This window comes from Lolium rigidum, chromosome 3 (genome assembly GCF_022539505.1).
Source record: "Lolium rigidum isolate FL_2022 chromosome 3, APGP_CSIRO_Lrig_0.1, whole genome shotgun sequence".
NCBI classification, from domain to species: domain Eukaryota; kingdom Viridiplantae; phylum Streptophyta; class Magnoliopsida; order Poales; family Poaceae; genus Lolium; species Lolium rigidum.
This window is the reverse complement of record NC_061510.1, coordinates 103,805,381-103,829,786: the sequence shown is the minus strand read 5'-3', so window position 1 is coordinate 103,829,786 and position 24,406 is coordinate 103,805,381. Positions and strand designations below refer to the sequence as shown.

Below are 24,406 nucleotides of genomic sequence, written 5' to 3'. Positions count from 1 at the left end.
TTCAATGATATTATGTCCATTGCAGGGCACGAGTGATTAGCAGATAAGCAATATGATACATTGTTATTCCTTTTCCTCGACAAAATTACAAATCCAAAGGGATGCTGATAAGGTTGCAAAACAGCTACAGGTGCAACGGTTCAACAGTGGACAATCTTCGGCTATCTATGAAAGAACTTGATCAATGCCTGATTATCACATTGGTACTGAATTACAAAACAGGTCTTACAGGTGTTCAGGTTTCTAGAAGGTTGGAACTAATCTACTAACAATATGATTTAAGATTCCCACAACAAGCTAGGACCAGGTGAGATGAGGGCAGTTTGACCAAGCCATCTCTAGAATCTGCGGCCACCAGAATTATAAGCACGACCGCCAGGATATTCACCACGCTGCTCAAAACCATGACCTCGACCTTGGCCCCCGGCATGGAACTCAGGGTAATCTGCCCGCTCCCCGAAGGATTCGTACCGGCCAGATGCATAACTCCGATGAGCCTCTCCATAAGCACCTCCAGCAGGAGCAGCAGCAGGAGGCGGAGGTGTGGCTGCAGCTGTTGGAAGATAGCCACGTGGTTCCCTAGGCACAGCATTATTTGCATAGTTGCTCATGCTGGCCTTTTGGTATTGCTGTTGGCGTTCCAGAGACTCTTTGCGCAGGAATTCTTCTCGATAGGCTGTTTGACGAGCTCGAAGTGCCAAGAGTTTCTCATGGTACTGTGCATTTATCTCGTTCAATCTCTGCATACAGAAATGGGAAAGATGTAATGAGATCTACCTTTGATATTAATAATGTATGCTGCTAGTTTGAAAAAATGAGGAACTCTACAGTCCAGTGACATAGTGCTGAATCATCCACAGCATGACGTCCACTCAAACTTTGACATGCTTATATTGCGGTAACATTGATGAGCATGATTAAAAAACTGGGGAAACATTACTACATCAAGTACAGTGTTTAGATCTTCAGAAGTTGCCACTGGAAAGACATAGAAATGAGACAACATAAGTTGAGACTTCAGAGGGGTGGAATTTTAGATCCACCGAAACTTTCCATTAACTCAGTTCCATAGAAACAAAACCGAACACTAAAGGTGTGTGTTTCGTAGATTGCATCAGCTTAGATATTCTCTCCCGATGCTACTTTCACGTGCTCGGATGTGGCCTCGTAGCCATGCACACCTCATACCAAAATGACCTCTCAGCCATACCTACTAGCGAAGTGGAAATCGGGCTTCGCTCCTCAACCGGGTTGGCTTCATCCCGAAAGAATCTCCCTTCCGCACGCACCTTCCCCACCCGTGCAACCCAGCCCGCTAGAGTCACCATCCCATCTCCATGCGCAGCATTTGCCCCCGCAGCTGCCTCCCTCTCGAGTGTTCTCTCCCTAGCGAAAGTCTTCGACCCTCTATCATTGTTCTGTTCTTCCCTTTTGCCAGGAAGATGTGTGTGTTGAGGTAGAGCTGATGTGTTATGTTGAGGTGTGGATATGATGCGTTTTTTTCATAATTTCATCTTTTTATTGATAATTTGTGGCACTAAGAACAGATTCTTGAGGTGAATCTGACGCATTGCTTCGGTGCACAGAAGTCAAGCATGTTAGATTGCAGACTTGCAAGGTGAAGAGTGCTCTGCATTTTGTTCTGATATTGTGGAATAAAACAACATTGTCCAGATTGACAGATTGTACTGAATCATCTTAGGACAGCTTAGTCTGCTTGGCGATGGACAGGCAGTACTCTTCTGGAAGGATTTTTGGCGGGAAGATGAACTCATGTGTAATAAATTTTCGAGGCTATACTCTTATGCCCTAAATGAAGATGTGACAGTGGCTCAGATTGCAGCGACAGAGGATTTATTTTCAGTTCTTGTTTTGCCAATATCATCTCAAACCTTTGAAGAACTGAATGTGGTGCAGCTGATCGTGAATGTGGAACATGCAGTGACCAATACAAGCTGAAGAGCCAGCTCTCAGAGCGATTTGGAAATCAAAGTGTCTGCCTACACTTCAGAGTCTTTGCTTGGCTTTTCTTGATGGAACACAAAAGAATTGATGCAACGTAAAAATTGGCAGATTGAGGGGGGGGGGCGTTTTGTGTGCTATGTTCCCACCACTTTGAAGTCGCGATCATCTGTTTTTTCATTGGGAGAAGAGATCAATATTCAGTGGGATAACTCGATGAAAATCTCTAGCCATTTCACCCTGCTCGTCAAGCTTTCAGGGTCCCTGCTTCATGGAGATAGCTATATGCGCTGCCTGGAATATCTGGAAGGAAAGGAATGAATTCATATTCAGAAATGAAGCCCCTTCCCTAGCACGATGGCAAGTGAGGTTTAACAGTGACTTCTCTCTACATCAATATAGAGTGAAGGTGGCTTCGGTTCAGCCTCTATTAGATTGGATCCTATCTTTCACAATCTAAAAAGTATACTCTTTTGTATATCTCACTCCACTTTTACCCCCCATGATGTAACTTACCCTGTGTGGGTCTGACGTGTGTTATATAATATAGAGAAACTATACCGTAGGGTTTTTTCCCTACGGTTTCATGGTAAAAAAAAGGCAGCTTAGTCTGCTTTGAAGGCATACATCCTTGATTAAGGGTGTGTTTGGTTGAGCTGTGGATTCTAAAAAAACTGCTGTGAACTGTGAACTGTGGGAAAGCTGCTGTGAACTGTGAGCTGTGGATTATCTCGAAGCTGTTTCTGAAAGTTGTTTGGTTGTAGCAACTGTGGGTTTGGTTAGAAATGTCTGTAATGCCCCTAAGATCGAGAGAAACTGTTTATATGCGAATTGATCAGAAATTATGGATATGTGCACTGATATGTAAATCGCCATTTTGAAATATTATTTGTAATTTTTCCATAAGATCCATACTTATTTGACATCCAAAATGCAAAGCGATCTTTCTGCTAAGAAACATAGAGAGTTTGATCTACGGAAAAGAATTAATGCATTCCTTAACAAAGATGCTGAGATTACCCTGGTTGGGGTCATTATTTATGTATCAGTAAAATCTTTCTGCTATGGTTCTCTATTTGTGTGTCAGTACCAGTGCGCTTGGTTATGGAGCTTTTCTCAAGTTGGGCGATGCAAGCCTATCTTCAAACTCTTTTCTCAAACAGTGCAGCTATACTATCATTCGACTCTTTTCTCAAACAGCCTGCTCAAATTGATAAGGCACCAACAGTACGGACGGAGAGACCAAAGATGAGGGAGATGAACACGTGCCTCCTTCCTCTCAGGCTGAGCTCGGGCTGGCGGTGCGCTACACGGACGGATCTGGGAACGATCATGTGTCCAGGTCGTTGAGTGAGCAGGGACGGGTGGGAATCTTACTGAGCATGGAAAGGCTGGGAGCAGGACGGGAATTGCGACGGACGAACTTGCAGTGACGGGTGAGTGGCTCGCGCCACCGGCGGGCCGGCCAAGAGGCGGCGCAACCCTAGCGCCTCGAGGTCGCTCTGTTTCTGTCCATGGGCGAGAGGGCCACGATGGTTCAAAGCGATCTGTTTTCCGAACATAATAGAGCGAAACGGTACGACTTATTGGCTTGCAGTGGGTAATTTTCGTTAAAGTTTAGAATCCACCGCGATGGAAGCTGCCCTCAACCCGCTGCGACTTCCTGCGGGATTTGCACGTTCGGACGTCTGCTGCGTTTGGAGAAGCTGGCACCTAAAAAATTCCTTTGGTTCAGATTCTGCGGTACAAACCCAGAAGTTGGCTTCAAAAGTTCAACCAAACACACCCTAAGTATAGGGCTGTGCAAAACACCAAACAGTGGAAACCATTCAAACCAGCAAGTTCTCAGCTAGTTCATTTTCTTTCACAATCTGTATCCTTCCCCTCGAACTAGTTCAAAAAAATGAACTAGCTAAAACAGTGAAACAATTTTTGCACACCCCTAATTAAGTATTTAAGCTCTCCTGTATTTTTATTGGAAAATGCAATTTCTGGATACTAAAATATATGCAATATTTACCCTAGTTCTGGAGCACTTGTTTTTCTATCAAGTTTGATTATGTCAGAGTCAGACAATTCATTGCAAAGATGAAACATGCATATCTGCATTTCATAATGTATGTGTAGTTTGCCATTGATTATCTGGATATTTAAAACACCGATATGTTTTTATATGTAACAGAATTATGTACAAAATTTATTTTCGTCATATTGCATATTTGGGTGGTATTCTGACCATCTCTAACTCAATACAGTCTACCAAACGAAGTCCGAGTTCAACCTTTCAACACATACATGGTACAAAACAAGATCTGAGCTCAGCATATCTCAACATATATATGCTACCAAACAGATGACAAAGTCTCAGCTCAACATATCTAGGGTGAGCATGTATCAGAGGAAATAGCTATGCTAGGATGAGACAAGCTACCAAACACACCCTAAAATCGTTCTAAGCACAGCAATATAGTAAATCGACGGAAATTTGGAATATCTTAATATGCGGAAGGGGGATCCCCATTCAATTTGTCCATTGACATGCTCAGTTATGTTTTAAGTATTATCACTTTCTTGGTTTTAATATCCAGCCATCTTCCAGGATATTGTTTCAGCGAGCCCGTATGTTCTCTCCAGTTCCATCGCAAGATATGGGTTGTTCAGGCTAGATGACTAGTACGCATTGGTGTGCTGGTATTGCCATGTAGATGAGAATGTGCATAGAACTGACAAGTCGGTGCACAGAACTGAGAACAGCCTATGAAGGGAAAATACATCTTTAGTTTCTGATTAGCAACATAGAACTATCTGTTTCCAGCATTCACCTGTGCGATTGTTACCCAAAAGGCTACAGTTGACTAATAGGGGGAAATCAAACAGTTAAAAGCATATGCTATAAGTCCTCTCATGATATGGATAAGGACTTTCTGTCAGTAGTAGGACATATCGATGATTGATTTCAGGAAAAAAAATGACCTGTATTCCAATTAGTGTACTCTTGGCAGGTAGGAAGAACAAGGCAGAATGATGCAAAATACTTTAAACATACCTCCCTGTGCCTAGTATTTTCAGCATCCTCTGCATCATGTAGTTCCTTGGATAGGACCACGATGTCTTCACGAAAATTCTGCTCTAGACCTTCAAATGTGCTAGGAAGATTATGATCTTGATGCCTTGCTTCAATCTTATCAGTACGAGGCTGGTCCCTCAATTCCTTTCTTGGTTGCTTTTCTAGACCAACCTTCATATCAGATTTTTGTCCATCGTAAAAGGATCGTGTACCCTCAGCACCTTGACCTACATCAGTATCAGTCAATGCAAAAGTAGAATTAATAAGAAAGGATTACATGTAACAAAGATGCAAAATCTACTCCAGTTTACCAAAAAATTAAACAGACAAAGCATATTATTCCAAAAAAAAAAAAGGCGCACGGGCACGCACACACAGACATCAAACTAACTAATAGTAGCACATACTACATACCCTCATTATATGCATACGGCGAAATCTGGTTCAGGATATTCGGTCCACCTTTATCCCATTGGCTCTGTCTCGGCTTCTGGGCGGTATACTGGTTGTCCCCAGCAGCTTGCCCAGGATCTCTTCCAGGGTAACTAGTATCAGGGAGCTGTTGAACCCTTTGCTGTGGCTGGTAGTGATGCAACTGGGCAGACGTCATGGGATAGTTGTCTGCATCACCGTATTGCCCCTGTCCATGTCGCCTCATTCTGACCTGAATGTACATGATAGAAAGGCAACAACGTCAGTAACGAGTTCCCGGAATTGAACAGCTAAATAATCAATGTAGGCCCAACGAGGGCATCATCAGGTCAAGGTTTTACTACGCTAAACAAACTAACATTCAAAAATACCAAAGCTACCATTGTCATGATTTTTCGTAGCAACATTTACACACGGGTGAGGTAGGTATGATATAACACGAAATAAATCAGCAAATACTACCACAATAAGGGCTGTAGGGCACAATTATATATTATCATTGGCTCATTGCCGTCATGAACAAACAACTCCATCAGTACAGACAACACAGGGCACAGCTTTTCAGATGTAATAAGCTTGTGGGTGCTACAAATCTCGGCGCCTGTTCCCAGCTATCACTCCTGACTCCCGAGCACTGAAGGAACAAATCGCTGCTAGCAGTTGAGAACGGTCCGGTGAGCCGTGGAAGAATCCAAGTCTCAGTCCGGCACCACCGAAAGGAAATTCAATCCAACAACAACGCTAGGTCGGGAAACCTAATTTCTCAGTGGTTAGACATACGCGCACCGAAGATCGCGCGATTCCTCGTGGATTCCGTCTACCAGGGAAGGCGGATGTAAAGAAAGAGAGGACGGACTAACAAAGCGGGCATAAGAAAAGAGCCAGCCTTGTGGCTTACCTTCGCAGCGGCGCGCGGCCAGGAAGGTGGTGGCGGTGGTGGCGGTGGCGGTGGCGATGGCGCTCTCGGCGGCGTAGGAGATGGGGAACGGGAGTGAGGGGGATGGTGGGCCGGTGGGGAGGAGCTGTGGGAGGCGGCAGCCGAGTCGGAAGCCAGGAAAGCGCAGCCGATAGCGGCCCAATATGTGTAAGATTTTTGTTTTGAGCTATATACACCGGAGGTACCACAACTTGCACGCTATGTGCAGTTTAGGGCATCTCCAACCGGGCGACCCATCCCGCGTCCGCGCGTCCGGATGGGTCGAAACGGACAAAACCGCGGCCCAGCGCGCGGACCCATCCCTAAAACGGATGGCCGCGGCGTCGGGACGACCCAAACCGGCCCAAATCTTGGACGAGTTTGCGTGGCCGCGGACGCGAGAGGCTGGTCGCTCGCGTCCTCCCTTGTCCGCCCACGGCCCGCCTGTCTGCCTCCCAAAACACAAGCCCGTCGCCCACATCTCCCCACCGCTCCGCCGCCACCCACGGACCGGCGATTTGGGAGCGCGTCGCCGCCGGCCATCGTCGTCGAGACGCCGCAGCAAGCGGGGCGGAAGCATGGGTCGAGGTCCCGCGCCGCTTTCGCCGCGTCGTAGCGAAGTCGGAGGACGCGCCGCCGGCGTTGTTGTCCTCTCACCGTCGCGACACCTCCCGCCGTTCGCAGCGCTGCGCCGTTTCCGCCGGAGGTGAGCTCTCCGCATGCTGCGTATCCGGACCGGACGTCGTCCGAGACGGCCGCTCTGCAGGTCGCTACGGAAGCATTTGGATGGCCTCCGCTGCGAGGTGTTCGGTCAAATGCTCGAACTAAAATGTGTCCCTTTTCGGATCATGGTGGACGGCGACGACGAGTACTACTTCAAGAACTTCATCGACACGTACGAAAGAACATTTCATGATCTCACGAGTTTTGTGTGTTTGTTAACAACACCGGTGACAATTTAACCGTGTGCTAAGTGGTTTACGGTTAGGGAAAAGATACCACCGAAAATCTCGACCCACTCAAAAAGGAAGAAAAGAAAAGAAGGAAGAAGGCTGTCTCTGGCCGTGGCCGGCCGCTGCCGGCAACTCGGGCGGCGCTGCCGGTGTGTACACCCCGGCAGCTGGCGGCATCTTTGGCTCGGCAGCTGCCGGCCCTATCTGTCGGTCTGTCTGTATCGGAAAGAGTGGCCGGCACCGCCGGCGTCTCAAGGCCGGCACTGCTCGGCGTTTCTCCTCCAACGGGCGAGAAAAGTAGGTGGGGTATATATACCCCCCTTCACTTACCTTGGAAGGTTGCTCAAACCGTAAGAACTTCATCCTCCATTGCTGAGCCACCAAGAACACCAAAATCGCCAGATCTCCTCCCTCAACCAACCAAATCACGTGTGCTTTGGAGAATCGAAGGAGAAGACCCCGATCTACATCCTCACCGAAGCGTTCTTCATTTCCCCCTCTTATGCTTGAGGGCCCCCTTGCTAGTGTTCCTCTTTGGATCCCTAGTTGTTGTTGTTGATGTATGCTTGTTGATTTGTTGTGTTGTTACAGATTTGGGAGCCTCCAATTTGGTTGTGGATGTGTGCCCCAAGAACTTTGTAAAGGCCCGGTTTCCGCCTCGAGGAAATCCCTTAGTGGAAGTGGGCTAGGCCTTCGTGGCGTTGCTCACGGGAGATGCTGAGTGAAGCCTTCGTGGCTGTTGGTTTGGCTTGCGTAGCAACCACACTCCTCCAAACGTAGACGTACCTTCTTGCAAAGGAAGGGAACTACGGGAATCATCTCCGTGTCATCGCGTGCTCCACTCTCGGTTACCTCTATCCCACTATATCTTATATTGCGTTGCTTTACCTTGCTTAGTTGATATACTTGTCATATAGGTAAATTCACTTAGTTGCATATCTAGAGAATTTACCTTTGTGTCAAGCCTAAATTGAAAAAGAACTAAAAATTGGTTAGCACCTATTCACCCCCCTCTAGGTGCGGCATACGATCCTTTCAATTGGTATCGAGCCTCGGCTCTTATTTCGGGCTTAACCGCCTAAGAGTATGCCGGACGAGGAGCCCTCGGTAGGGGCCGCCAAGTCGGTCTCCGTGGAAGACTTCAATTTATTGAAGTCCTCCATGGAAACCCAAATGGAAAGCATGAAAAAGATGATTGCCGAGCTTTTGGCTCGGCCCTTCCCAAGGCTCCCGGTGTAGAGGTAAAAGACACGGGTGTGTTAGATGATGGAGAGGCTTCGGACTTACCCTCATCTACCAAACCCGTGGATGGTGATAACTTAAACACTATCAAATCTACAAGTGCATCTCCTAGGGGAACTAGTGGAGGTGAAAGCTACAATCGAGTAGCTCCACCTTTCCTATCTCCCGATATACCGGTTCCTCTTCCACATTTAAACATTCGGGGTGACCCACCTAAGTTTTCCGTTGATAATTTCGATACTTGGCAATTTGAGTTTCGCTCTCATGTTTGTAGTGCCTCCAATGAACTATGGAGAATCATCTTGGAGGGCTTCAAGCCATACAACCCCGACAAGTTGACTAGAAGAGAAGCCGTTGATAGTCAACTCAACAACACCGCCCTTCACATGATTCAAACTAGTGTGGGGACTCCGGAATTGCATCGTGTCCGGAACTACACCACCGCCAAGGAAGCTTGGGACGGCTTGGCCGCTAGTTGCATTGGAAGTGAGAGCACAAGGAGGAACAAGTATAATGCTCTTAAGAATAAAGCCGAAGGATTCTTGAGGCTACCGGATGAAGATCATGAACTCATGTATGGAAGACTTGTCACGGTTGCCAATGCCTTCCGGCTTATTGGTGCCACCCACATCAATGACTCTTGGATCAAGGAGAAGTACATTGAATGCATGATGCCATTTGCTCCCATTGATGTCAAGACTCTTGTGGGAAGGGAATGCTATTCCTCTCTCACCTCTCAACAAGTCGTGCACGAGATGCAAGCTCTCAAGGTGCTTGAAGAAACCTCTCATGATTCTCGCAATCGTGCTCTTGGAATGGCAAAAGGTTCCAATCTTGCCTTGGTGGTCAACTCCGGTGAAGAAGTGATTCCTCAAGAATCTTATAGGGCATCTTGGAGTATGTCCTATCCGGAAGATTTGCAATGCCACTACCATGATCACATGGCCTTCCATGCAAAATCCTTTTGGTTGATCCCTCCAAGGCCAAGGAAGACAACATCAAGAGGAACAACAAAAGTGGTTTCACTAGCTTTGGTCCAAAGACAAGATCTTGCTACAATTGTGATGACAAGCGCCACTTCATTGCCGAATGCCCCTATGAAAATAGAGAGCTTCATAATGGAAGGCTCATTCCCAAGGACAAGAGCAAGGACACCAAGGGCAAGTATTCAAAAGCCCCCAACAAGAAGTTCTACAACAACAAGACCAAGAAGGGCAAGAGGCCCTCAAGAGTTGTGCTAGTTACAAGGGAAGAATATTCATCCGATGAAGTTGAAAGTTCTAGTGGTGATGAAGATGAAGAAAGCTCAAAGGAATTGGCCGCCATCGTCACCACCAACATACCCTCTTCATCTCTCTTTGAATCTCCCAATGAGAACCCTCCTATCAAGAATGCACATTGCTTCATGGCAAGGTCCTCCTTGGACACATCTATCGTGCTATCAACTCAAGAAGAGTATACCTCCGGTGATGATGATGTTGATGATGAAGAAGATGCATCCTCCAATGGATTGGTCGCTCTTGCCTCCTCTCCACTAATTCTTCATCACCAAGTGAATCCCCCAATGAGGTCATCCTTGTGGAGGAAGAAAGTTGCCTCATGGCTAAATCCTCAGAGTATCATCTCCTAACCCCTCTATGCCTAACATATCTAGTGAACTAGGGGTTGATGATGCTAGTCTAAAAGTGAAACAAGAAATGCTTGATTTTGATGATTTCATTCTCAACCTACAAGGTAACACTAAAAAGCATGTTTCAAACCTCATGATTCGTTTAGCTCAACAAAGTGCTATGCTTGAGAAAAAGGGTCAAATAGAGAGAGAAGACTCTCTCGAAATCCATGCTCTTAAAAATGCTCTTGAGGAATGTCAAGAAACCATAGCTTCTCTTGAAGAGAGGTTAGAAAATATTGAAGAGCCTCAAGATAAAATTAACAAGCTCACTAAAGCTAGAGATCTTGCTAGGGCTAAGAATAAAGTGTTTACAAAGGAAAAGGCCCAATTTGGGGTTGATCATGAGAAACTTGTGAAGGATCTAGATGAACTAGACAAAGCTCACAAAGCTTTGAAGAGTGAATACACTCTCCTATCCAAGTCGTTTGAGCAACTTCAAATTAGGCTTGCTACATATGATGTGCCTAGTTCCTCTACTCCTCTATGTGATCATGCAAACATTGTTGAGGAAAATGCTAGGTTGAAGGATGAACTTGCTAAGGCCTCCTCTCCCCAAAGTAAACTTTCTTTGGATGATCTTTTGAGTAAGCAAAGATCAAACAATGGGAAGGAGGGCCTTGGTTTTAATGCCAAGGCAAAGAAGGCAAACAAGCAAAAGGCCAAGCCCGCACAAGAAAAGAAGAAAGTCGTCACTAATGGTGAAGCCTCCAAGGGCAAAACCATGAATGATGATGATGCGGGAATTGCTAACCCTCACTATGTTTTATTTAAAGATTATTATGGTGATGTTTATGCTAAATATGTTGGCCCATATGATGGTTATGTTGCTTGGTCTATTTGGGTCCCAAAGACCCTTGTTGCTAACAAAAGAGGACCCATTGCAAAATGGGTACCTAAATCCAAGAATTGATCTCATGTAGGACTATGCCGTCGGAGGTTCAAAATGGGTACTTGATAGTGGATGTACAAGTCATATGACCGGCGGCAAGAACCTCGTCAAGGAGTTGAGGCCTAACATTAATGATATCACCGTCTCCTTTGGCGATAATTCTACATCCGAGGTATTGGGTTTTGGCAAGGTTGTGGTTGCACACAACATTACTCTTGTGGATGTCATGCTTGTCAAAACCCTTGGTTACAATTTGCTTTCCGTTTCCGCCCTTGGCAAGATGGGTTTCGCCGTCTTTATTGATAATGATATTGTGGTCCTCTTGTGGAGCAAGACTCTAAAAGTCGCTTTCGTTGGGTATCGCGAACACAACTTGTATGTGGTGGACTTTTCGGGGACCACCACGTCAAGTGCGATGTGCCTATTCGGAAAGGCGGACGTGGGTTGGTTGTGGCATCGCACGCCTAGCCCATGTCAACATGAGAACTTTGCAAAGTCTTCACAAGGGGAACCATATTGTGGGACTAATGGAAAATGTGTCTTTTGCCAAAGATCGTGTTTGTAGGGCTTGTGTTGAAGGCAAAATGCATGACTCTCCGCATCCAAGCAAGACCATTATCTCTTCCAAGAGGATCTTGGAGCTCCTTCATGTGGATCTCTTTGGTCCCGTTACTCATGCAAGTCTTGGTGCGAAGAAACATTGCTTGGTGATTGTCGATGACTACTCAAGATACACTTGGGTCTACTTTCTCAAGACGAAAGATGAGACTCAACAAATATTCATTGACTTTGCTACCGAGGTGCAACGCCAACACAACCTCCTCATTATGGCAATAAGAAGTGACAACGGCTCCGAGTTCAAGAACTACACACTCAATGATTTTCTTAGTGATGAGGGATTCGTCATCAATATTCCGCTGCTTACACCCCTCAACAAAATGGTGTTGCGGAGAGGAAGAACCGGACTCTTTTGGATATGGCAAGGTCTATGATGGCGGAGTATAAATCCCGCTATAACTTTTGGGCTTGTCACTCCACCGCTTGTCACTCCTCCAACCGGCTCTATCTCCGCAAGGGCTTGAACAAGACTCCATATGAAATACTCACCGGGAACAAGCCTAATATCTCATACTTCAAGGTGTTCGGGTGTAAGTGTTTCTACAAAATCAAAGGAGTTCGTTTATCTAAATTCGCTCCTAAAGCTTTGGAGGGTATATTTGTTGGTTACGGTGCCGAATCTCACACTTATAGAATCTTTGATGTATCCTCCAGGGATTATCATTGAATCTTGTAGTGTGAAGTTCGAAGAAAATGATGGCTCCCAAGTGGGGCAAGTTGATGTTTGTGCGAGGTGATGAAATACCTCAAGATGCCATAGTAAGAATGGGTGTGGGATTTTCCGCCCCATTGAGGGACACGGTGTGGCGTCTCGGGAAGAACTATGCTCTACCACGGTGGAGCCCTCATCTTCTCAACATCAACAAACCTTACCTAGTGAAGCAAATGATGCACCAACCCAAGAACAAGAACAAGACTCTCCCTCTTATGTGCAAGATCAAGGACAAGATCAAGGTCAAGATCATCCAATCATTCATAATGGCTCCAATGAGGATCCAATCATCTCTTGCCCTTCTCCGGACATTGTTCAAGATCAAGCACATGAGATTGAGCAACCCCAAGCAATTGAGGAAGCTCAAGTTCAAGGTCAAGACGGGGACCCAAATGATCAAGTTGATCAAGTGATACCTCCAAGGCCAAGAAGAACCAAGGAGGAGATCGAGACCCGTCGACTAGCAAGAAGAGAAAGGCAACTTGAGCGTCTTGGACACACAAATGACAAGGTTCTTGGTGATGTAAGGGCAAAGGTTTCCACAAGAAGGCAATTGGCGAACTTTAGCCATCATCATGCTTATATCTCCTTAGTGGAACCCAAGAAAGTATTTGAAGCCCTTGAAGATTCGGATTGGTTGGAAGCTATGCATGAAGAACTCAACAACTTCAAGCGCAACAAAGTGTGGACTTTAGTAAAGAAGCCTAAGGAGTGCCGCAATGTTATAGGCACTAAATGGATTTTCAAGAACAAGCAAGATGAGTTTGGAAATGTTGTGAGGAACAAGGCAAGATTGGTGGCTCAAGGGTTCTCTCAAGTTGAGGGAATTGACTTTGGGGAAACCTATGCTCCCGTGGCTCGCCTTGAGTCCATCCGTATCCTTCTTGCTTATGCATCGCATCATAACTTTAAGTTACAACAAATGGATGTGAAAAGTGCTTTTCTTAATGGTCCTTTGCATGAAGAGGTTTATGTTAAGCAACCCCGGGGTTCGAGGATCTCAACTTTCCTAACCATGTCTACAAGCTTGATAAAGCACTTTATGGTCTCAAACAAGCTCCTAGAGCTTGGTACGAGCACCTTAAGGAATTGTTGGTAGACCGTGGGTTTGATGTTGGGCTAATCGACCCCACTCTTTTTACTAAGAGGGTCAATGGGGAGCTTTTCGTTTGCCAATTGTATGTTGATGATATTATATTTGGATCTACTAACAAAGCTTTCAATGATGAATTCTCAAAGCTTATGACCGATAGGTTTGAGATGTCTATGATGGGAGAGATGAAGTTCTTCCTTGGTTTTGAGATCAAGCAATTGAGGGAAGGAACCTTCATCAACCAAGCAAAATATCTCCAAGACATGCTCAAGAGGTTCAAGATGACCGAGATGAAGGGTGCGGCCACTCCTATAGTTACCAAATGTCATCTTGCACTAGATCCCAATGGTAAAGAGGTGGATCAAAAGGTATATCGCTCCATGATTGGATCCTTGCTTTACCTTTGTGCATCTAGACCGGACATAGTGTTGAGTGTTGGTGTGTGTGCAAGGTATCAAGCTTCTCCTAAAGAGAGCCACATGATGGCTCTCAAAAGAATCTTTCGATATTTGGTTGATACCCCAAGATATGGTATTTGGTACCCCAAAGGGTCAAGTTTTATTCTCAATGGTTATACCGATGCGGATTGGGCGGGTGACAAGGATGATAGGAAATCAACTTCCGGGCTTGCCAATTCCTTGGTAGGTCCTTGGTGTGTTGGTCTTCTAAGAAGCAAAATTGTATATCTCTCTCCACCGCCGAAGCCGAATATGTTGCCGCCGCAAGTGGATGCACTCAATTGTTATGGATGAGGCAAACTTTAAAGGAATACGGTGTCATTTGTGACAAAGTGCCTCTATTATGTGACAATGAAAGTGCCATCAAGATTGCCTATAATCCGGTGCAACATTCAAGAACGAAGCATATTGAGATCCGGAATCATTTCATTAGGGATCATGTTGCCCGGGGTGATATTGAGCTTATCTATGTTCCTACCAAAGATCAACTTGCCGATATATTCACGAAGCCTCTTGATGAAGCAAGGTTCTCTTATTTGAGGAATGAGCTAAATATCATTGATTCAAGGAGTATAGCTTGACCATCTTGCAAACACACTTTCGTCTCAAAACTTTATTTGGTTTAGATGTGGGCATGGAAATAGGGGGAGTGCGGTTTAAATTATTGAGCTATCCCTCCCCCCATAATGCCAACATTAATGATTTCATTCTCGTTATATCATATGTTGATATGTGAGCTTAAATGATGAGTATTGGTTTGGACCCTAGATATATCTTCGCGGTGCCATACCATAACACTCATATATGGTGGCCTAGGCCACCACACTCTTCTTCGTGAAGAGTTGGAGTTGTTTGGATTTTCATTGGATCTTTTTGACATCTCCTTGTTTATGGGAAATCACTCATTTTTGGCCTTCATTTGATTTATTTGCAAAAATGAGTGATCATGTACCATCTCACAGTTTGGCGTATCTATCCTAAGCCTCACCTTTCCTAAAGAAACCATATCTATCTCCATACTCTAAAACTCCGCAATTTTCGAGGGCTTTTGGGCTGTGGGCAGTGTTGGCGGCACTGCCGGCGCATTCACACCGGCACTGCCGGCCGCGCCGGCACTGCCGGCCTCGGCTCAGCGGCACTGCCGCTGCGGGCGTGGGTTAAGTTGCGGGCCCGCAGGGGAGTTAGGGCAACTGCTCTTCTCTTCCCCAGCGTGAGTCCTCTCCTCCCACTCGACCCCAGCCGCCGCCGCCGTTGCCCCTGCTCCTCCAGCCGCCGTCCCGGGCTCTCCTTCCTCCTCTGGTCGGTTGATCCGGGCAGGGCCCTCCTCCCCTCCATGGCTTCCTCCTCCGGTTAGTCTCCCTCCTCTCTCTCCCTCTCTAGATTGGGTTGACCTATCTAGAAGAAAGATGGGTGGACGATTCTTGCTGTAAGTTTTGCCATAGAGGTGGATAACCTTGTGCATGGTTGTGTGAAAGTTTGAGGAACAATGTTTGAGTCTAGAGCAGATCTGACGTTTTTCCCTGTCGACCGGCACTGCCGCCCCCTCACCACCGACGCTGCCGGTTGGGCGGCATGCTGCCGCCGTCTCGCCTCAGACGCAGTCGGCCGGGCTGCTCGCCGCCCGTACCTCCCCGGCACTGCCGGTGAAGCTGTGCCCAGATCCTCTTTAGCCTTTTTCTTGTTGTATCTTAAACATATCATTCATCATGCCTTGTTTATCAAGATTGCCTTGTTTTAGTGTACCTTATCATATGCTATTCCTATCCTTTGCTCTCACGAGTGCGGTGGTTCTCATCGCTCTAGCTCGGGCAAACGGGCGATACCTAGTGACTTTGACGCCGAAATTCCATCACCGAAGAAGTCATCTCGTCGGGAGAGGAACTCCGCCTCCGGCTGAACCTCGTGCTAACCTTCTCCGGAGGTTGAGAGGCATGCCCATTGGGAAGTGGCCGGATAATGAGTATGCTCGGTTGCGTCGGTCCAACGCTTACACCTCTCCCAAGGGCACCAATTGCTCTGCTCTGTTACCGGACTAAGTATCAAGAGAAGACCTTTGATGATCTCTATGCAAATGCCACTTATAAAGTTGCTCCTATGCATCACATCAACTTTGCTCACATGGATAAACACGCCAACTACTTTGCCTTGAAGCTCGAGATATTTGTGAGCGAGTTTGGTCTTTTTCCTCCGATGAAGTTTCAGGCATCCTTACTGTGTGGAGGTGATTGGGCAATTCTTTGCCACGGTTTATGTTGACAATGATGATGCCAAGACTATGACTTGGATGACGGAAGGTCGCATGTTGCATGGCACTTGGGACCAATTTGCAGCTTGTCTTGGTTATCCAGGTGCTCACTCGGCAATGAAGATGGATACTTTAGAGCCCACAACACTCCCAAGCCCGTTGAGAAGGCTCTCCTTGCTGATCTTTATCTTGAAGGAGAAGTGGTATATGGTTCTCGAAATTCCTCCGCCCGGTGTATGACATTCTTCTCCGCATTTACCGAGAGGTCCTTAATCCCAAGGTTGGCTGCGTTAATCGGATCTATGGATACCTTGGGAACTTGTTGCTCCTTTCTCACCGGCGACCGTGACATCGGTATGCAGCTTGATGTGATGGATTTTTCGTGGAATGAGTTTTGGGCTTGCATAATGGCTCGCAAGGCCCCTGTGTTTGCTACCTACTTCATGTTCTTCATATGCTCTCGTTGGGACAATGTCTGGATATGGCGAGGCTCACTCGATGAGGTTAACCTTCTACCTCACAAGGCTAAGGATCTCAAGGTCAAGACTCACGACAATCCTCCTCGTCTTCCCAATGATGAGGATTCTGCTGAAGAAGAAGACTCGATTTTGAGTTGGCACCTCCTGTCGACAATGGCTGGTTTGCTCGCATAGAGGCCAAGTTGGCCAAGATGTTCCTGCCTCAAGTCCGACATCAACGAGGCGTCGAGTATCGGGCTCATAGGGAGCGGAAAATGGACGGGGAGGAACACAAAGCTCATCATGCGCAAGTTGGATATTCTCGTTGAAAGTGGATCCGAGGAGGTCATCACTCCGAAGAAGAATGGCTCTCCAAGCATGGCAATGTGACTGAGTTTGAACAGATTGGTCTTCCCGGTCCCTCTCGCCGTCGGCACCCTCCTAGTGATGATGTTGAGCCCGCCGAGTCTGAAGAAGATGAAGAGTCGGGGGACGATGAAGAGACGGAGAGTGAGTGAGCTCTCATGGGACGTTGTAGCATCGCTTCTTTTCTCCTTTTTGGTGTCTTGATGCCAAAGGGGGAGAAGAAGGTCTAGTAGGACTTGCACGGGTTTTGCTAGGGAGGTTTGAGGGCACAAGCATTTGCTTTTTATCATTCCGTTAAAGCTTGTGTCCTCCTTTTATCTTCTATATTATGTTGAACCTTATCTTGTGTTTTATGTGTCCTATGTGTGGTGAACTATTGCTATGTTTTTCGGTATTCTATATGGTTGAGAGTATTGGTATGATCATCTTATATCTCATATTGTCTATGGATCTATCTCAAATTGATACTTGATGTGATTATGGGATTCTTGTTCATGATATTGAGGCTATTGTCTTGAAATGTTAAGGATGTCAATATGAAAAGGTATGATCTTAACTTGTCATCTTTTATCTTTTCCCATACATTTTATGCTTTATGTCTTATGAGCATTGTGCTTTCTATCTTGGTAGTTGAAGTTGCTCTATACCTAATGTGTGCATATATATATTCTTGCACTAAATTTCTCGCATGCACACATCTAGGGGGAGTTTCTCTCTGCTGCCAAACATATAGATATTCTTGCTCTATTCTTTGCAAAATCCCGGTATTGTCATCAAACACCAAAAAGGGGAGATTGAAAGAACATTTCATGATCTCTGAGTTTTGTGTGTTTGTTAACAACACCGGTGACAATTTAACCGTGTGCTAAGTGGTTTACAGTTAGGGAAAAGATACCACTGAAAATCTCGACCCACTCAAAAAGGAAGAAAAGAAAAGAAGGAAGAAGCTGTCTCCTGGCCGTGGCCGGCACTGCCGGCAACTCCGGGCCGGCATCTGCCGGTGTGTACACTCCGGCAGCTGCCGGCATCTTTGGCCCGGCACTGCCGGCCTATCTGTCGGTCTGCTGTATCAAAAAAGTGGCCGGCCATCGTCGGCGTCTCAAGGCCGGCCACGCCGGCGTTTCTCCTCCAACGGGCGAGAAAAGTAGGTGGGGTATATATACCCCCTTCACTTACCTTGGAAGGTTGCTCAAACCGTAAGAACTTCATCCTCCATTGCTTGAGCCACCAAGAACACCAAAATCGCCAGATCTCCTCCCTCAACCAACCAAATCACTTGTGCTTTGGAGAATCGAAGGAGAAGACCCCGATCTACATCCTCACCGAAGCGTTCTTCATTTCCCCCTCTTATGCTTGAGGGCCCCCTTGCTAGTGTTCCTCTTTGGATCCCTAGTTGTTGTTGTTGATGTATGCTTGTTGATTTGTTGTGTTGTTACAGATTTGGGAGCCTCCAATTTGGTTGTGGATGTGTGCCCCAAGAACTTTGTAAAGGCCCGGTTTCCGCCTCGAGGAAATCCCTTAGTGGAAGTGGGCTAGGCCTTCGTGGCGTTGCTCACGGGAGATGCGAGTGAAGCCTTCGTGGCTGTTGGTTTGGCTTGCGTAGCAACCACACTCCTCCAAACGTAGACGTACCTTCTTGCAAAGGAAGGGAACTACGGGAATCATCTCCGTGTCATCGCGTGCTCCACTCTCGGTTACCTCTATCCCACTCTATCTTATATTGCGTTGCTTTACCTTGCTTAGTTGATATACTTGTCATATAGGTAAATTCACTTAGTTGCATATCTAGAGAATTTACCTTTGTGTCAAGCCTAAATTGAAAAAGAACTAAAAATTGGTTAGCACCTATTCACCCCCCCCCTCTAGGTGCGGCATACGATCCTTTCAACGTCGTCAGAAGAGGATTCCGACGACGATTTTTTCACGGATGCTGCGCTGCTCATCCACGAGCACGTCGTCTCGCAAATCCCCGTGCATCGGGGGTCCTTGCCGGGGCGCGCGGTCGCCTTGGACCGCAAAAGAGAACGCGACCACGACCAGCTCTACAACGACTACTTCAAACCCAAGCCATTGTTCGTGCCGTCCATGTTTCGCCGTCGTTTTCGGATGACCAGGCCGGCTGTTCCGCCGGATAATGGATGCCGTGAAGATCTACGACGACTACTTCTGTGCGAAAGTGGATGCAATTGGCAAGGTAGGCCTCTCTTCGTACCGAAATGCACGGCAGCGATTAGGATGCTCGCATATGGCGTTGCCGGTGATTTCGTAGATGAGTACACGCGCATGAGTGAGTCAACCGGCTTGGAATCGATGTACAGGTTCTCGCGAGCTGTGATCGGTTCGTTCGGAGAAGAGTACCTCCGGCAACCTAATGCGGAGGACACGGCTCGTCCGTTGTCGATCAACGCTTCCGGGGTTTTCTGGGATGCTTGGCAGCATAGACCGCATGCACTGGGAGTGGAAGAACTGCCCCTTTGGTTGGCAGGGGGTATACGGCGGCCATTCGAGGGTGCACAGTCATTCTTGAAGCTGTTGCTTCCCATGACACATGGATTAGGCACTCATTCTTCGGAATGGCTGGCTCGCACAATGACATCAATGTGCTTGCGGCGCTCTCCGGTGTTTGATAGGCTAGCGTACGGTCGGTCCCCGATGTGGATTTTGAGATCAATGGCCACCACTACACGAAGGGGTACTACCTTGCTGATGGTATCTATCCACCTTGGGCTACACTCGTTAAGACAATCCGGAACCCCAACTCGGAGCAGGAGGCAAGGTTTGCCAAAGAGCAGGAGGCAGCCCGGAAAGATGTCGAGCGGGCGTTTGGCATCCTCCAAGCTCGTTGGGCTATCGTCGGACACCACTGCGAGCACGGGATGTGCAAACTCTGTGGGAGGTGATGACCGCTTGTGTAATCATGCATAACATGATTGTTGAGGTAGAGCGGGATGATTCACTCTTTGATATTGACTGGGAAGGCCAAGGAGAGTTGGTTACTCCTCGGCAAGGAGCTCCGGCATCATTGCAGGACATTCTTCATGCGCACCATGAAATTCGAGATGTAGCTGTACACAACCAGCTTCAGGCTGATTTGGTCGAGCACATGTGGCAGCACGTAGGCAACAATGCCGCAAACAACAATGATGAAGGAAATCCTGAAGCCTAGAGCATTTGTATCGTTTTTTCATTTTATTTCAATAATACTTTATCCTTGATTACATGGACTATGTAATGTGTAATACATTTTGAGCATTTGTACTATTTTATATATTTTATATAATATTTTTTTGCGTTTTTCTAGTGAATTTACAAGAAAAACATACCATATGGCGCCGCGACCCAAATCTGCCGCGTTGGGCGCACCGCGCGACCCAAACGGACGCGGGGCGCTGTCCGCGCGTCCGCTCGGGCACGCAAACGGCCCAAAACGGACGGCCCAGCGCGTCCGTTTGGGTCGCCCGGTTGGAGATGCCCTTAGTCCCGGAACTTGAAAAGTGAGAAGCCGGAGTACCAGAACTTGCATCTTTACTATTATATTGGAGTTGGAGATGGTGTACCACTTTGACATCAAACATTGAAGAAATCTCAACCGTTAATCACCCATCAAATCACCCACAAAAACGTCTGTCAAATCTACGCCGCTCGAGATGGAAAAAAAATTCAGAATTTATTGCTTACCAATCAAGTCGCCATAAATCAAAGAAATATCAACGTGCCTTGAGGGAAAATAGGTAAGCAATTATTACATACCAAATCAATTCATTACAATAAAGCAAAAAATCACGTACGAGATCATATCAGACAAGAAAACAATCAAGGTAGTGTTTTATCCTGCCTTCCTGGCGTCTCCATTCCGCCCGTCTGTCGCCTCGCCCCCTCGTTCTGCACATAGCCACGGCCGTCATTCTTGTGGGTGACCAACCATGGCGGCGCTCAACTATGATCCCTCCAACGGGGACCTCGAGGACCTGCTTGGCCATGCCTGAGCTAGACTCGGCAGCTAGCACGTATGAGTGCCGGCCCTCCTCGAGCTTGACCCGGCGCGGCAACTTTGAGGTGGCCGAAGCTCGCTCTACACGGATGACCATGGAGGGATCGGCGCGACCTCGAAATCGAAGGGAGGGAGAGGCAACCGTGTCTGTTGTCGAGGGCGCGAACTGGGTCTGATGGCACGGATCTTGCCGTGGAAACCCCTGATTCGATCTGAACCTCTTGCGATCAACCATGGCGCCGCTCTACCACCCAGGTACGTGATGTAGTACGTTGTTCGTTGCTTTCAATACTCGAGGGCCGTCAGCCAAACCATTTATTAAGATTGAAGGAGAAAGATTACATAGAGAACAGAGATCGTGCAAGGGCTCGAGGCTAGCCCCATGCAAAAGATGTAGAAGCACAGCTACCGTACAGGCCTGAGCTGGACTTTACACTATACAGACGCACACCACGGCAAGTCAAAAGCCAACCACATAACTTGCAGCTTGCGAGGCTTGGATTTCCTCATGATCAGCCTGAAGACTCGATGCAAGGTCAGAAATTTACCTGGAGTAGCGTAGCGAACAAGAGGAGCTGCCTATCCTGGCGAGGCTTCATAGAGTGTTGTTCAACATCCAGTGGGAGGACGTATACCCGATCAGCGACCTTATTGTTTTCAATACTCGATCACCTACTTCAGCTTTCTCAACACAATTTGAGATTTGAATTTGAGAAGCGGCAGGCTGTTGCTCCATTGCGATTGTTAGTAGTAGTGTGGCAGTGTAATGAAATTGGTGAACAAATATCTCGATGTTGCCCCGAATAAAAAAGAAGCAATTCGTTCGCTATTAGTGTTGAATGTTCGTAATAATTTTATCTCTACTTGCTTACCGTTAGACAAAGTTCTAGACATTAAATTTGTTTTAAATAGCCGGCTATAGCCAGGCTATAGCTTGGCTATAGTATTTCCCACATGATGCGGCTAACTGCTATAGCCCGGCAAAAGGTGCCAAAGTCCTTAAATAGCCGGCTATAGCTGTTTTGGGAGGCTGCGGCTATAGCCTATAGCGGCTATTTAAAACCACTCCAGACAAACATCTAAATTTAGATAAAATTAGCACATGTTTCATGAAAAGGAGGAAATACTATTAATCCCCAGCTTGGTGAAAAGGAAAAAAGCATCCTGGTTATATCTTTTTTTGAGAGCACACTAAAAGCGGGCCTTAATCCTGATTATATCTCACCTGTTCATATGTGCAGAACCGTTCCTGCACAGTGCCGTGACCAGGAGCTTCATCAACATGGCCCTACAGGGCGGCACGCTTGCCGCCGGCTCACGCCCCAACCGCTTCATATTCCTGTCCTCCTAATTAAGTGATGTGCCTGTCTAGGCGCACTCGAAGAGGGTAGTGTCATGCACTTGGCAGTGTCGCAGTGATCATCCTTGGCATGGCCGATGACGATGTGTAGACGGACAGCTTCAAGGAGTTATAGGAGGTGTGGCATGGCGGAGTCGAAAGAATCGCCGTCCTCAAAGCTTACTGCCTCTGAGTGGAAATGTCGGTGTTCTCTTCTTTGCTACAGATCTTTACTACTCCCTCCGATTCATATTAATTGACTTCAATATGGATGTATCTAGAACTAAAATGTGTCTAGATACATCTAATCAGAGGCAATTAATATGAACAGGAGGGAGTATTATATTCGAGTTGGTCTTAAGTCATACAACGCGTTTGGTGAAAGAGATTGGGAGTATCTGGTCCGTCCGATCTTTTCATTGTCTATCCTACCGTCCGCGAAAACAAAACTAGAATGTGATCAGCTCTTCCCATCACGTCCATCAATTCAAGGAAACAAATATGTCTAGAAGGAAACAAATATGTCCAGCAATCAAGAAAACAATCACGCACAATATCTGAAAACAATCACGCCCAATCTCATGCCCAATACGATATCTTCTTGCCGAGTCTGTCACTCCCGAAATATGGAAAGCAATCACGTGATTACCCCGCCTCCCATTCAATTCCCTCACCCAGAAAAGCCTCAGGCAGTCCCGTTCTTCCCTTGAGGCGCCGCACCGTGATGTCCTCCAAGAAGACGCTCTGCCCCCACCTCCACTACCTCAGCCGCCGACCGCTCCATCTCAAGGTGCACCCCTCCCTCTATCTCGCCCCCAACCCAGCCGCTCCTCCATCTCGAGGTGCAGCCCGCTCTCCATCTTGCCCTAGCCCCAGCCGCCCCTCCATCTCGAGGTCCACCCTCCTCCAACTCAGTTCGTTCTCCAGCGAGGTGCAGCCTGATCAACTCAACCCCAAGCACGACCTTCTCCTCCAGCCCGACATGGTCTTAGATTATCGCCAGAACATTCCACGCGGTAGTCTATGTCAGGGCGTCTCTAATGTTCAGCTCGTGATGGATGATGATGGGCGTGTCGAAATTAAGTGCAAGGTAATAACGAATTAACCATCGTTGGTGATTTTCTCTTACATTTGTTCTTGGAGAAAAAGGAATCAACTTTTTGAAATCTAATTCCCACAATTGAATGTTGTTTGCAAGAGTGGTGTAGGGATGAAAGCTTTAATGCACTTCAATTTTTGATTCAATTTCACGCTACTTACCACGACCTAATAATAAGTTCTTATGCCTCCGGTATCTCTGGGGCATGGATTTAAATCTGTGAAAACATGCATATGCTCCTTCGGTGTAGAAAAATCTATTAACATCCAAGAACAAAATTGGATTATTAACTTCTCTCAACCTTGATTCGATTAAAATGACATGATGATAGATGTTTTTAGTCCTATCATTATCAATAAATTTGAATGGTATAATTGGATGTAAAGAGTATTTGAACTCTGGATGTGTGCCTTCCTGTTAGGGCTCTATTACACTTAAACAAGGGCAGGTGCTCGAGCAACTAGACTAGGAGTTCGTGCATTCATGGGTCAGATCTTACGAGAAAATCTGCGAGCAAACCAGATTACCCAATATAGTACTATAATGCACGTTCTTGTTTGACTTTGTTCTCTTAAAAGCTCAACCATGTCATGTTGTACATTATCCGTGCGGTCTTCGGCTTATGTTTTCTTTACACGACACGAACCACACAATTATCATTTTCTAACATTTTCTTGTTCCCTGACTTCATTCAGAATAGCTCACAATGGTTTTCAGTATTGTACAAAATCAAGACCCGTGGCGAAGCCAGACCAACCAAGTAGCCTGGCAAAGCAGGAAGGCTCATGGCCGATGGATTGTTGCTCGTGGAAACTCTAGATTAAATTGTCATTAGGTGTAATAATCCCAACAAAAAATCATGAACAAAGACTGGGCAGGTGGCCAGATTTGCCG

General features: G+C 46.6%; 1 protein-coding gene across 1 annotated transcript; it reads right to left on the bottom strand.

The window, feature by feature from the left end:
* LOC124695283 lies at window positions 1–21,171 on the bottom strand. Its single transcript, XM_047228143.1, has 5 exons — window positions 20,972–21,171; window positions 6,360–6,483; window positions 5,444–5,693; window positions 5,009–5,256; window positions 1–740 (listed from the first exon to the last, which is right to left on the bottom strand). The coding sequence occupies exons 1-5, from the start codon at window positions 21,169–21,171 to the stop codon at window positions 339–341; spliced, it is 1,224 nt and encodes a 407-aa protein (XP_047084099.1). The 3' UTR covers window positions 1–338.
* Between the last annotated feature and the right edge of the window lie 3,235 nt (window positions 21,172–24,406).